The following is a 13,628-nucleotide window of genomic DNA, read 5'->3' on the forward strand; positions in this document are numbered from 1 at the left end:
TACTTGTACTTGATATGCTTACTTCCTTATATTCAAAAGAAGAATGTGGTATTCTTAGCGGAGGACTCCACAGGCATTACTCCTCTGAACAACTAATGGGCTATTTATCAAAACGAGTATCAGGAAGTAGAAACATGTTTTGTTGGGAGAGGACAAAAGGGAGTGCACAGGAATGGAGGGAGGAAGGGTGAGCAAATGAAGTCAGTGCATTCAATGTACATTGTGTAAAAAACTGAGCTACATAACTTGAGGCTAAGGATGGGAGGAGCATCTAGAGGAGAATGAAGGAAGGGGTGATACTGATCAGGAAGCATAGGCTCAAAACCTGACTTATGAAATTGTACAGCTACTATTGACTTATGGAATTGTACTACTAAGTAGTTGTACAAAGTATAATTTTAAAAAGAAATTGTCCTCTTCAAATAGACGTTTGTTAGAACAAAAAGAACACATACATTTCAACTGCAAAGTACCTACCATAATTTCTGCTAAGGGAACAAATCCAATAACAACTCTGTTGTCCTGGCGAGTCTGGATTTCCTGAATGTTGCCTCTTCTTTGTGCCAGGTCTGCCAGGACAGGGCTGAGGTGATCTCTGGTCACTGTAACTTCCAGATTCATCAGAGGTTCTAATACTTGCTTGTCAGCTTTCTTTAGAGCCTAAGCAGATGAAGAAATACGGTTAAAAAAACGGCTAGCCTCTCTTTCATAAATTGGAAATCAAATTCCAATTAAATAAAATAATTAGATCATAAGATTTCAATTAAACTAAGATTTAGAAAAACTGAAACACTCCAGCCTAGGGCTTTGCCTTTACTCTCTCCTTTGAGATCATACTTGATTATTATTACACTTACTAGCCATACATCCAAGAGGGTAACCAAGGAGGCAAATGCAGGAGAGCTTAAAAAGACACCAAAAATATTCAACCCAATACAGTAGAAGCATATTTTCTATTTGAAATAACCTTTTCTTGCATAACATTTGACTTCAAAGGCCAAGAAAACATTCACATAAACAAAAGAACAGCCAGCTGCCAGTCCTGCCTATAATCCTAGCTACTCAGGAGGCTGAGATCTGAGGATCACAGTTCAAAGCCATTTGGGGCAGGGAAGTCCAGAGACTCTGTCTCCAATTAAGCACCAAAAAAGCTGGAAGTAGAGCTCGCTCTTAGCACAAAAGCTCAGGGACAGCACCCAGGCCCAGTACCAGCACAAAACTTGAAGGATTAAAAAAAATTCAACAGGGAAGGGATTGGAATAATTTCTTAAGAGTTGGAGGTAGGAGGACTGAGAACCAATAGATTCTTTTCCTCTTCATCTTTTCCTTAAAAATACTGCCTGACTGCAGAGCTTCGAGACACTTTCCACGTGGCTTCCCCAACAATACTCCTCCAACCATGGTCTCTGAGTGTCCCAGTCTTATTCTCCACAGGTCTGTTGCAGGGTAGGGTCTGAACACCCCATAGCTCCCCAGTGTGCCCTACACTGAGATCACCGTTTTGTTTTCCAAACATTTCCTTGCCTTTTTATTTCTGGTGATGGTTTTGGCAGTCTTTGGCTTCCTTGTTTGAGTAAAGATTCCCATTTCTATTGCTGCTGTCCTAAGTTAGACACAGTCTGCTTCTTGTCTTATGTTGTGTCTTCCTACTCCAATCACCCCTAAACTCTATATTTTCATTTTGAAAAACTTTGTTCTCTACTATTTTCAGTACAAATTCAAACTCCTTAACTGTAGTATTTGAAACTTTTTCTACAGAGACCCCACTTTACTTTTCCAACACTATTTTTACTATTCCCGATTATCATCCGATACTATAATGAGCCTGCCATGCCCTCTTATGTTCAAATCCTCCCAAATCCCAGCTCAGATGGTTAATTCCTTTTCAACAACCCCTAATGCTCTGCTTCTCCATGTTTATGGCACTCCACTGATTATAATACTTTGGTTATATTTGATTCCATTCCCTTACCAAATCACAAATTCCTTTAGGTCAAGATTAATAAAATCCTACTAAGGAGGGAATTCTCATGTCCAGTGAGCTATAAGAACAACATATTATATCAAAATAACAAAGTGAGAGAACTTCCATTAAGAGTATTCCATTTAGGTCAAGTCGTGGTTGCATGCCTGTAATTCCCATTACTCAGGAGACAGAGGTAGGAGCATTACAGTCCAAAGCTGACCCAGGCAAAAGTGTGAGACCCCATCTGAAAACCAAACTAAAAGGCAGAAGGACTAGGGAATGGCTCAAGTGGAAGAGTTCTTGCTTACCAAGTACAAGGCTCTTGAATTTAACACCCAGCACTATGAAAAACAAGACAACCCTTCCCAAGTCCCCATCTAAATGTAAGCTCCCACACAGCTATTTCATGTTTTCATCTTTCCTAGGACTTGCACTCAGGGCTTGGGCACCTTCCCTGAGCTTTTATGCTCAAGGCTAGTGCTCTCTACCACTTGAGCCAAGATTCTACTTCATCTTTTTGGTAATTAATTAGATATAATAGTCTCACAATCTTTCCTGCCAAGGCTGGGTTTCAACTGCTATTCTCACATCTCAGCCTCCAGAGTAGCTAGGATTACAGGCATAAGCCTGGAAATTTCCTGTCTTCTAATGTGATCTTACTAAAAAGCTAATTAACCAAGTTACGAACGTGTGTGTGTGTGTGTGTGTGTGTGTGTGTGTGTGTGTGTGTGTGTGTGTGTGTGTGTGTGTGTGTGTGTGTGTGTGTGTGTGTGTGTGTGTGTGTGTGTGTGTGTGTGTGTGTGTGTGTGTGTGTGTGTGTGTGTGTGTGTGTGTGTGTGTGTGTGTGTTCGTGCCCATCCTGGAGCTTGAACTCAGGGCCTGGGAACTGCCCCTGAGCTTTTATTGTTCAAGGCTACTGTTCTATTATTTGAGCCACAGCTCCATTTCCCACTCTGGTTAATGGGAGTCCCACAGGCTTTCCTGCCTGGCCTAGCTTTGTGCTGCAATCCTCAGTTCTCAGCCTCCTAGGTATAATCCTAACTAAGCTTATAGGAGTAAGCTATCAGTGCCTGGCTTACAAACATTAAAAAGGCAGTATTTATAGTTTTGAGTTAATATATGGGGTTTGGGATTAATTTAGAACTATTAACTTTTTGACGACTATTATTCCAATATTTAAAAACAATTTAAAATTAATTCTCTCTTCTCCCTCCCCCCCCCCCCCGCCCTCTCTCTCTCTCTGACTAGGGCTTGAACTCGGGCCCTTTCCCTCTTGCGTGGCTTTTTCCATTCAAGGCTGGTGTTCTATCACTTCAGCCACACCTCCACCTCTAGCTTTTTAGCCTCCTGAGCAGGGGCAGGTGTGAGCCACTGGTGCAGATCTTTACTTTAAAATTCTTTTGTTTTTTGTGGGTTATAAGGCTTGAACTCAGGGCCTGGGTGCTGTCCCTGAGCTCTTTAGATCAAGACTAGTATTCTACCACTTTGAGCCACAGCTTCACTTCCTAAAATTCTATAAATTGAATATTCTCAATAATATAATTATGACTATCTGTGATATGTCTAAGTCTAGTTTTAGGTGAACAAATTTAAATAATTTTCTCAAAGCATAAGTTTTTTTTACTTTAAAAAACAAAGCTTGTAAGGAATTGTGAGTTTGGGGTGGGGAAGAGGGATAAGGAAGAGTAGTAATGAGGGATGAATATGATCAAAATATATTAGATGCATATATGGTGATGTCACAAAAACTCAAATTGTATAATATGCACTAATAAAAATGAGAAAGAGTATGAATTTAGGGGTTGAGGTTTAGTCCTGAAATTGAGTAAATGCTCAGCATTCATTAGGCCCTGGGTTCAATAAAATCAAAGTATGGATTTGAACTCATGGAAGATACATTAAGTTCAAAGAAGGGTGCTTATGGATTCAAATACAACTCAGCTCTCAAAAGCAGTTCAAGCATAAGCAGACAATAATAAAAAGCAAGTATTATCATGTAAAGTCAAGCATCCAAAATCTGGGGTATTCCAGTGCTGACAATAATGCACAGGATCAGGATGTAGCTCTCAGCACTCCTGGGAGCCGATCCAGGTCTGCTGAATCTCTGAGGCAGGAAGCTGAGGGTCCATGAACATTCAAGGACATTTCTTGAGGTGATCACGATTGATACTTTTGAGAGGGAAAGTGTCCTGAACCTGTTATTCGGTGGCTCTTACCTGGTTTCTTAATGACAGCAATCTTATCTGAATAAACATGAACTCTAAAACTGGAGCCAACATATCTTTAATATCCCCTAGATTATAGCTGAGGGCCAGGCTAACTTCAGATGTGTTACTCAAATACATCTGGCTTGCCTTTAATGGCTGCACCTGGAATGAGAACATGGATGCCACTTTAACAGTAATGGATGTGACCAATAATTTCTAAAATCCTCTTCCGAACCAAAACCTAATGATTAAGAAGGAAAAGCTCCTGCATGACAAGCACTCTGGCTGGCTTTAGACCGAGGAAGCAGGGACACAAGGCTCTGTGAGTACAGCTGCCTGGGAGCTCAGTGGTGCTATGCACACAGCACAGTGGCCTTAAAGCAAAAGACTGGGTTTATACCTTCTGTACACATCTTGAGACACAGGCAGAAATCATAGTTGTGGAGGTTCCAGGATGAACTGTCAGTGAATACAAAGTAACTGCCACATCTTGAACTGGTGATCCAAGCAATGGTCCTGTGCAAGGGGAAAAAAAAGCGCCCCACTCTATTGGGATTCAATATGTAGTGAGGAGTAAGAGAAGTACAAAAGAATAGGAGAAATGGAGATAATCTGTAACACATGGTATGATTAGGTGGCTGAGAGTATGGTTGAGTAGTAAACACATTGCATGCAAGAGATCCTGGGTCCAATCCCTACCACACACACACAAACAAAAGAGAAAGAGCAAATGCTCAAGTGGGAAACAATGCTTACTCTTATTTGAGGACCTTACCTTGAAGGCATGCGCTGTGGATTCCACTTTCAATAGCCTCCTGGGAGGCCTTCAGAAGGTCTTCACTGATACTTCCAGCATACTCAATTACTGGCTCCACAGATGGAGCTTCTGTTGGCCTTGCCTCCAGTTCTACAGCAACAAGATGTCGTTTGTCTCCTAAAGTTCTATCTAAGGTATCTGAAAACAAATTGATTATGGTAGCTCAGAACATTGTTCTGGAAAGGAGTCAAAGTGTGGAAATAATTAATAGAAGCAATGTCTTATAGAGGATGAAGTAGAATATTAATAATGATGCTAAGTACAAGCACAAAGCATCTCCTTCCATGTTTATCAGTGTTAAAAACCTGCTCTGAGTCACTTATTGTTTTTGTCATAAGGTGTTGAGGTAGGTGATGTGAAGATTATACCTTAAAACTTGGCAAAATGTCTTTTGTGATTGAAAATTCTTTTAATTATAAACATTTTATTAAAAAGTAACACTGAAAGGGTGAAACATTCACAGTGCAAAAGGCTAGCTCATGAAAACTGAGGTCTTTAAAAAACGCTTGCCACTTCACAAATTATTAAATTGCATATGTTTTTTAGCATTCGGTATAAGTTCCTATTTATCTCCTTTTCAAAAACTAGTAAAATGTGTGTGAAAGACTAAAAACAGTACTTCTTACTTGTTAATAACCAGTAACTGCTATCAATCTCTGATACTTTACTAAGACAAAACTCTGCTATATTTATGTATGTGACCATGGAACACAGTAATTCATGGTTAGATTCAAAGCTATTAATGCAGCCAGGTGCTGGTGGCTCATGTCTGTAATCCTTGCTACTCAGGAGGCTAAGATCTGAGGATCACAGTTCAAAGCTAGCTAGGACAGTAAAGTCTCCATTAGACTCTTATCTCCAAAAAACTACTCAAAAAAGCCAAAAATGGTGCTGTTGGCTTAAGTGGCTGAGCACTAGCCTTGAACACAAAGAGTTTCAGGGACAGTGCCCCAGCCCTGAGTTCAAGCCCAGGACTGACAAAAAAATAAAAATAAAAAACAAAACACTATTAATGGATTATAGTCTACAATTCTCTAAAAATTCCTTTTGAGCTCATTTTTATATCATGAAATACTTTTATTAAGGAATGTATGCAAACACTAAAATTAAATGAATATTCATGGTTTCTAAAACTACTAAAGAGATTGCCAGTACTAAGTAGCCTTAAACAACTACAGTTTTATCCTATGTCATCACATTATTTTTCTTAGTTACATCATATCTGCATATATCTCTAAATAATAGCTTGCATCTGCTTTGTTTTAAATTTGTTATTCTATGTATTCTGTAACTTGCTCTGTTGTTCCGTGTGCCTATGGGACATTCAGGCTATTTTCCAACTACTGTCTTCCTCAACCCCTGTAGTAGGGCTTGGCATTCTATTATGAAGAACCCTTCATCTTCTTCCAGTTCTTATCTATCATTGTAAGATTCATGAATTCATGTACCTCCCCCTTGCCCAGAGGTCTCAAATTATTGTACTTCACTGAGTTAATGCACCAGATTTGAACGAGGGGCCTCTTAAAACCTGTTCCTGAATCCTTGTATTCTTTCTTTCATATGGCATAAGGTTCCATGGACTCCTTGTTCATGATTTTAAAATCTATGAGCATGTAACTAAGTTCTTGAAGTCATTCAAGTCATACTGGTTCTATGTTACCTGTGGCATGAACTGAGTTTAGGATGGTCTCTCGGTATGCCACCTGGAGAGGCCCCAGATAGGTCTCCAGGCCATATTCTCTCTTGATCCGGTCGTGTATTATCTCAACGTGTAACTCCCCCATGCCACACAGGATGGTCTGGTTGTAGAGGAAGAAAATAAATACTGAAGAAAAAAGGCATTTGTTATATAAACAAAAGGTGTTAACATATATTTAAGGAGATTTTTCTTTTTTAAAATCAGTTCTGGGTTTGAATTTAAGGTCTTTTGTCTTTGTAGGCAGGCACTCTACCATTTAAGCCATACTCTTAGCCTTTTTTTTTTTTTTAAATATTAGGACTCATTTTTGTTTGTTTTTTACCTGGGGACTACCATCCTCTCCTCTTCTATCTATGCCTCTGGTAGTGCTAGCATTAGCACGCAGCACCATATCTGGCTTATTGAGATAGGGTCTCTCTGGTTTTTACTTTTTGTTTTTTTCTTGCTAAAGCCAGCTTTGAACCACGATCTTCCCAAGTAGCTGAGATTACAAGGTTTGAACCACTATGCCTAGTGATATATTTAAGTGAATTTTCATTAATTTCATTTGCCCACCCCCTCTCTGTATGAGAAAGAACACAGTGCAAGGTATTCATATTTGTTCTATCTTGCCACTATCTCTGTAATGTGCCCACAGAGAACTGGCCTTTGCTCTTGGCTACTAGGAGGTGACCTCAGGTCCCTAGAATGTCTTCTCTGATTGAAGTGTCTTTGCCTAGTGCCTTTGTTCACCAGATAATCTAACAACATGATTTAAGATGTGGTCTTTGGAAAACAACATATCAACTCTGACCTCCAGAGAAGTAGAGAGGGCAAAGGTTCATACTTGCCTAGCAAGTATGAAGTCTCAAGTTCTAACTCCAATACAGGTAAGATAAAACAAAAAAGAAAATACAGGTACTAACTCTATACTTTGTGTTCTCTTATTTTTTGTTCTTAATTTTTTTAACTCTTAAATTGCATTGTTGCAAAGCATGGTGGCTCATCCTAGGTCGCTTAAAAAGAGCAGAAGGACTGGAACATGGCTCAAGTGGTAGAGCATCTGCTTAACAAGTGTGAGGCCCCTGAGTTTAGATGCAAGTACTGCAAAAAAAAAAAAAAGTATAGCCATCCTAATCAAAACAAAAATACTATTTTAAAAAAATTTACTTCTGAAAATCTACTTTGCATTCCCACAGAGACGTAGTATGTATTTTAAGGTCTTTTTTTTTTTTTTTTTTGAAGAATCATGAATATCTGATGTTCACTACATTTTATCTTTTTTTTTGCTGGTTGTGGGGGTCTGAACTCTGGGCCTGGACACTGTCCCTCAGCACTTCAGCTTAAGGCTAGCACCCTACCACTTGAGCCACAGCACAACTTCTGGCTTTTTCTGCTTATGTGGTGCTGAGGAATCAAACCCAGGGCCTCATGCATGCAAGGAAAGCACTTTACCACTGAGCCACCTTCCAAGCCCTTATCATTGTTTTATACCTACTTTAGAACCCACTTTCCTCCTGCGTTGTTAGACTGAAATCCATCCCTTCTCCATTTTAGTGAGCTGTGCTTTTGTCAGAAAAGCACTTTTCCAGATCTCTCTCTGAAATGATGCCTTTATAAGCCTTAGTGCCTAAGACTCAAGGCTTAAGAGTTTAAGCTTATTTCAAACTTTCATAAAAGGCAGTTTTACAGAAAGTCAAAAGTGTTGGGGAGCTGGTGGCTCACACCTGTAATCCTAGCTACTCAGGAGGCTGAGATGTGAGGATCGCTGCTCAAAGACAGCCCAGGCAGGATAGTCCCTAATACTCTTACCTCCAATAAACCACTCAAAAAACCAGAAGTGGCTGAAGCTTTTTCCTAAGCGGAAAAAGCACAGGGAAGGTATAAAGGCCCTGTGTTCAAGTCCTAAAAGAATTTGATTATTTAGCTTTAGCTAGTCAGAAATTTATATTATGAATCAAAATTACCTTTTCTTTCAGAAGCATAGAACATACACATAAACACTATCATAGAAAGGCTTTTGGGATAAGAAGTAACATGCATACTTGTCCTGAGTCAGGATCTAGCTTCACTTTTAAACTGGGATCTTCACGCTGAAGACATTTCAATGCATGATCCAAATCTAGGGGACAAACAACATTTTATAGATCACTTCTATGCTGTAATGGTGAAAAGAGATAAACAAATAAACACATTTTGAAGAAGAAAATTTCAGATGTAAATGCTTTGTAGACTTTAAAACAAAGTAACATAATCATGATGACCACAGACCGAGTGACCTAAAAGGTACCTCCAATAAGCCAATAAGCAAAAACCTCAGGAAAAAGAATTCCAGATAGTGGGAATACAGTGTAAAGAATAATCTGCTTTTAGAAAAGCAGCAAGAAGGCCAATAGCCAGATAGAATGAGGAGTAGCATCAAATTAGGAGAGACATGGGACAAGGACATCATGGAAGGTCTTAAAGGCCATGGTGAGAAGTCTGAGTTTGCATTAGGAAGCCACTGAAGGTCCTTAAAAGGGACCAGTAACAGCTGAGCACCAGTGGCTCATGCTTATAATCCTAGCTACTCAGGAGGCTGAGATCTGAGGATCACAGTTCAAAGCCAGCACGGGCAGGAAAGTCTGTGAGACTCTTATCTCCAATAAACCACTAGAAAATGGAAGTGCCACTGTGTCTCAAGCAGTAGAGCATTCGCCTTGACCTGAAGAGTGCAGGGACAGCACCCAAGCCCAGAGTTCAAACCCCAGGCAGACAAAAACAAAAACAAAAAAGGACAGTAACATCACATGATTACATTCTGCAAAGTCCAGTCTTTGGAATCCCATAGATAGCACCATAAGAATAAGAGTAAGGAAGAATATAAAATGAGAAAAAAATGGTCAAGATATAAGAAAGATAAAATAGGGGGAGAGGGTAAGGGGGGCGAGGGGAGGATGGGAAGGGATGGGAAGGGAAAACAAAGGAGGAAGCAACAATGTTTAATAAGAAATGTACTTATTATCTTGCCCATGTAATTGTAACCCCTCTGTACAGTATTTTCACAATAAAAAAAAAATAAAAGAAAAATAAAATAAAGGAGGTTATAAAATCCAAAGAATCTCTTAAGTAAAACACTAGATTTCCATAAGAAATGCTTACCAATAAATTCAATTGAAATTTAATTCAATCACATAAAAATATTTTTGAAGGTATACTATAACTATTTTACCTAAATTATCAGAGCACTAAGATTATTCATACCTGGCTGCTTAGCCACTGATGGGGGTTCGATGGTACAGAAGAAAACAGGTTCTGGAATCTCTACCCCAGCCAATAAAAGCCTGTCGGCATCACTGTTTTGCCTGTGCTTCTTTTCTCCCTCCTTTTTGGCTCGGCGAGCTGCAGCTAATGCGCTAGACTTGGATGAGACAATAGTGTCTCCAGTAGCAGTCTGCAAGCAAACAAGACAACTCAAACCCAAGAGGCTGCAGCGAGCACTTACCTTCTGCCCCCCCCAAGAACCTCAGGGCAAAAGACTCTTTTTCGGACTTCAAAATTTTAATCATATTATATGACATTTAAATCATTTAAATATGACATTTCAAATATGACAAAATATCCTTAAAATATGAAGAATTCTAGTAAATCAAGATCAAAACAAAATTTTAATATGATACTTTCTTCTCATCAGAACTTAAGAGGAATAGATTTATAAAGCTCATTTTAACTTTGCATATTTGCTCATTTGATTAGAATAAGAACTCTATCTGAAATACTGCTACAAATGTTCTAACAATGAAACATACATACACACATTCAAAATTCATTTGGCAAAACAAATGTATCTGCCTAAATTTTCAGTCACAACAAGACAGATTAAATAAAAGTCTACTTGGAGTGTTTTAATACCAAAAAGATTTTTATTATAATTTGACAGAAAATAACTGACTAAACTACCCAATGAGAATACACTTGACCATACAGAAATCGAAAGCGTCGATGCAGAATTTGGCTCTTCTTTAAAACTATAATTTCACTTTAATTCAACATCACAAAGTTTTGTGCTAGTTCCCTTCTCTGTAAAGACAGTCCTGCTTAAGCAAGACTCCACACAAACTTGTGGAGATCCTTCCAGTATTTCAAGGAACAGATAGTTCAACATTAGAAGTCCAGTATCTACATTTTCAATATGGAAATTTCTCACCAAAAAAACCCTGAAACTTGCATTTAATCACAAAGAGTTGAAAATGTTCAAAGTAACACTGTGTACTCAATGTGAAATTTTTTTTAAAAAAAGGAGAACTGCACTTGATTTAATCATAAAAAAAGAAATGTCCTTAGTTTTAACCCATTAAAACTAAGTGTTTTAGCATCAAGTGTTTTCATCCATTCATTCTAGGAGTACCTACGCAATCCTTATGATGTGCAAGCTCTGATCTATAAACTGAACAAAAGAAACCAAAACTTGGGCTGGGAAGGTGGCTCAGTGGTAGAGCGCTTGCCTTGCATGCCTGAGGCCCTGGGTTCGATTCCTCAGCACCTCATAAGCAAAAAGAAAAAAGCTGGAAGTGGCGCTGTGGCTCAAGTGGTAGAGCGCTAGCCTTGAGCTGAAGAGCTGAGGGACAGCACCGAGGCCCAGAGTTCAGGGCCCATGACTGGACCCCAAAAAAAAAAAAAAAAAGAAACCAAAACTTTTCCCCTGAAGGAGGCTTCATCAGCCAAATATCTTCTATTACTACCTAACCAATTACATGGTAAAATTATCTATAAAGAGCATATAAGGAGAAAAAAACCCAATGAGAATGAAACTATTTTAAGTAAACTTATAGCCTATATATGTATCCATGAAAAACATACTTTAAGTCAGATGCGGGTGGCTCAAGGCCTGTAATCCTAGCTACACAGGAGGCTGAGATGTGAGGATAATAGTTCAAAGTCAGCCCAGGTAGTAAAGATGATGAAAATTATCTCAAATTAACCACAACAAGTGGAGTTGTAGCTCAAGTTATAGAGTGCTACCTTTGAGCACAAAGGCTCAGGGTCAGAGCCCAGGCCCTGAGTTCAAGCCTCTAGACTAGCATGTGTATGTACACACACCAACACCACTACCACTACCACCACCACCACCACCATCACCATCACCACCACCACCACCACCACCACCAGGGAAAAAAAAACCCAGCATCAAAAAACCCCATAATTTACTTGGATTTGAACTATATGTGAATATAATCCCTCTTGGCTATGGTCTGTTGTAATTTATTTTTCTAACAATGAATAACATTCAAACATACTAATGTATATATACAATATTTTCTATTCTTCTAATGATGTCTATTTACATTGTTTGTGGACTTTTACTATTATAAAGTACTTACATAAGAGCAATATTTAAATTATTATCATTTATTATAGAGATCATTTAGTTACTTACATGTTTGAGCCCAACAGTCAAAGCAATGTTGCCAGCAGTGAGGGAAGGGATTTCTACATGTTGGTCAGCAAATGGCAAGAGTAGACGACTCACTCTCTCTCTACAAAACCATAATATAGATCTTTTTTTCCAGTAAAGTGCTTTTGAAGAAATAAGTGCAGGTTTAGAAAATAACCTAATTTTCTACTTACGTGCAGTTTCCATTAACATTATGGATGGCCAGCTGGGGCTTCAATGTGCCTGAGTAAATGCGTATAAAAACCAGTGGTCCTCGCTGCCTGTCATGGAGAACTTTAAATGCCAGTGCACATAAGTCACCCTTATACCACGGGCTATAAAATAATGATACATTACAGAAAGTCACTCTTATACCACGGGCTATAAAATAATGATACATTACAGAAAGTCACCCTTATACTACGGGCTATAAAGTAATGCTACATTACAGAAAGTCACCCTTGGGGCTGGGAAGGTGGCTCAGTGGTACAGCACTTGCCTTACATGCCTGAGGCCCTGGGTTCGATTCCTCAGCACCACATAAGCAAAAAGAAAAAAGCCGGAAGTGGCGCTGTGGTTCAAGAGGTAGAACACTAGCCTTGAGCTGAAGAGCTGAGGGACAGCGCCCAGGCCCAGAGTTCAGGCCCCACGACTAGACCCCCCAGAAAGTCACCCTTATACCACAGACTATAAAATAACGATACATTACAGAAAGTCACCCTTATACCATGGCCTAGGAAACACACTTCCTATATGTCTATACAGATCACATCAGAATCACTATGAAAATGTAACTCACATCCTCCAAAGATCCGTCATACCTTTAAATAAAGCTAGCCAGGTCTGTTAATTTACATCACTAAATATCTCTTCCCCCATTGGCTAAATTACTAAATGGAGATATTACTACTAAGTCTTCAAAAGTGAAAAGAACAGACTATCTTTAAATTATGACCTCTAACTTCATTGCTAAAAGTTCCCTCTTCAAAAAGACTATCTCCGCCAGGCGCCGGTGGCTTACACCTATAAATCCTAGCTACTAAGGAGGCTGAAACCTGAGAATCTCGGTTCAAAGCCAGCCTGAGCAGGAAAGTCCATGAGACTCTTACCGACAATAAACCACCAGAAAACCAGAAGTGGCACTGTGGCTCAAGTGGTAGAGTGCTAGTCTTGAGCTGAAGAGTTCAAGCTCCATGACAGGCCAAAAAAAAAAGACTATCTGGGAATGCCATACCACTTCTCAAGACACAGGATGACCAAATGGCTACTTGCCGGTGAGTGCCTTCACTCTTTCCTTTAGCCTTGTCCAGATACATAATCATAAAAATCTATAGTAAGAATCTGAGTTTGTTTATAAAGATCACAATCTTATAGAATGGTGTTTTTCAATTGGTGTTCATGGATAGGTTTTAGAAAGTTTGAATTTTCTTTAAATCGTCAAATTTTGTGTATAGGTACATCTTTTTGAAGAAATACCATGTTTTCATTAGTCTCAAAGAAATCCATGATCCCTAGATGATAGATCCTCTTCTCTGCATTTTATATAT

The 13,628-nt window shown here is 39.1% G+C and overlaps 1 protein-coding gene across 4 annotated transcripts in view; it reads right to left on the bottom strand.

The window, feature by feature from the left end:
* Gfm2 (GTP dependent ribosome recycling factor mitochondrial 2) overlaps nucleotides 1–13,628 on the bottom strand; it is a 40,921-nt gene that overhangs the window by 999 nt on the left and 26,294 nt on the right. For all 4 annotated transcript variants that reach the window (XM_070031351.1, XM_070031354.1, XM_070031355.1 and 1 more), the window contains 8 exons: nucleotides 12,276–12,416; nucleotides 12,085–12,184; nucleotides 9,912–10,101; nucleotides 8,714–8,790; nucleotides 6,651–6,789; nucleotides 4,949–5,128; nucleotides 4,574–4,689; nucleotides 478–660 (listed from right to left, as the gene is read on the bottom strand). In XM_070031351.1, coding sequence (XP_069887452.1) covers nucleotides 478–660; nucleotides 4,574–4,689; nucleotides 4,949–5,128; nucleotides 6,651–6,789; nucleotides 8,714–8,790; nucleotides 9,912–10,101; nucleotides 12,085–12,184; nucleotides 12,276–12,416 — 1,126 coding nt within the window. The remainder of the gene's footprint in view (nucleotides 1–477; nucleotides 661–4,573; nucleotides 4,690–4,948; nucleotides 5,129–6,650; nucleotides 6,790–8,713; nucleotides 8,791–9,911; nucleotides 10,102–12,084; nucleotides 12,185–12,275; nucleotides 12,417–13,628) is intronic.

Source organism: Dipodomys merriami, unplaced genomic scaffold (assembly GCF_024711535.1).
Source record: "Dipodomys merriami isolate MVZ:Mamm:240054 unplaced genomic scaffold, mDipMer1.0.p SCAF_20, whole genome shotgun sequence".
Lineage (NCBI taxonomy): Eukaryota > Metazoa > Chordata > Mammalia > Rodentia > Heteromyidae > Dipodomys > Dipodomys merriami.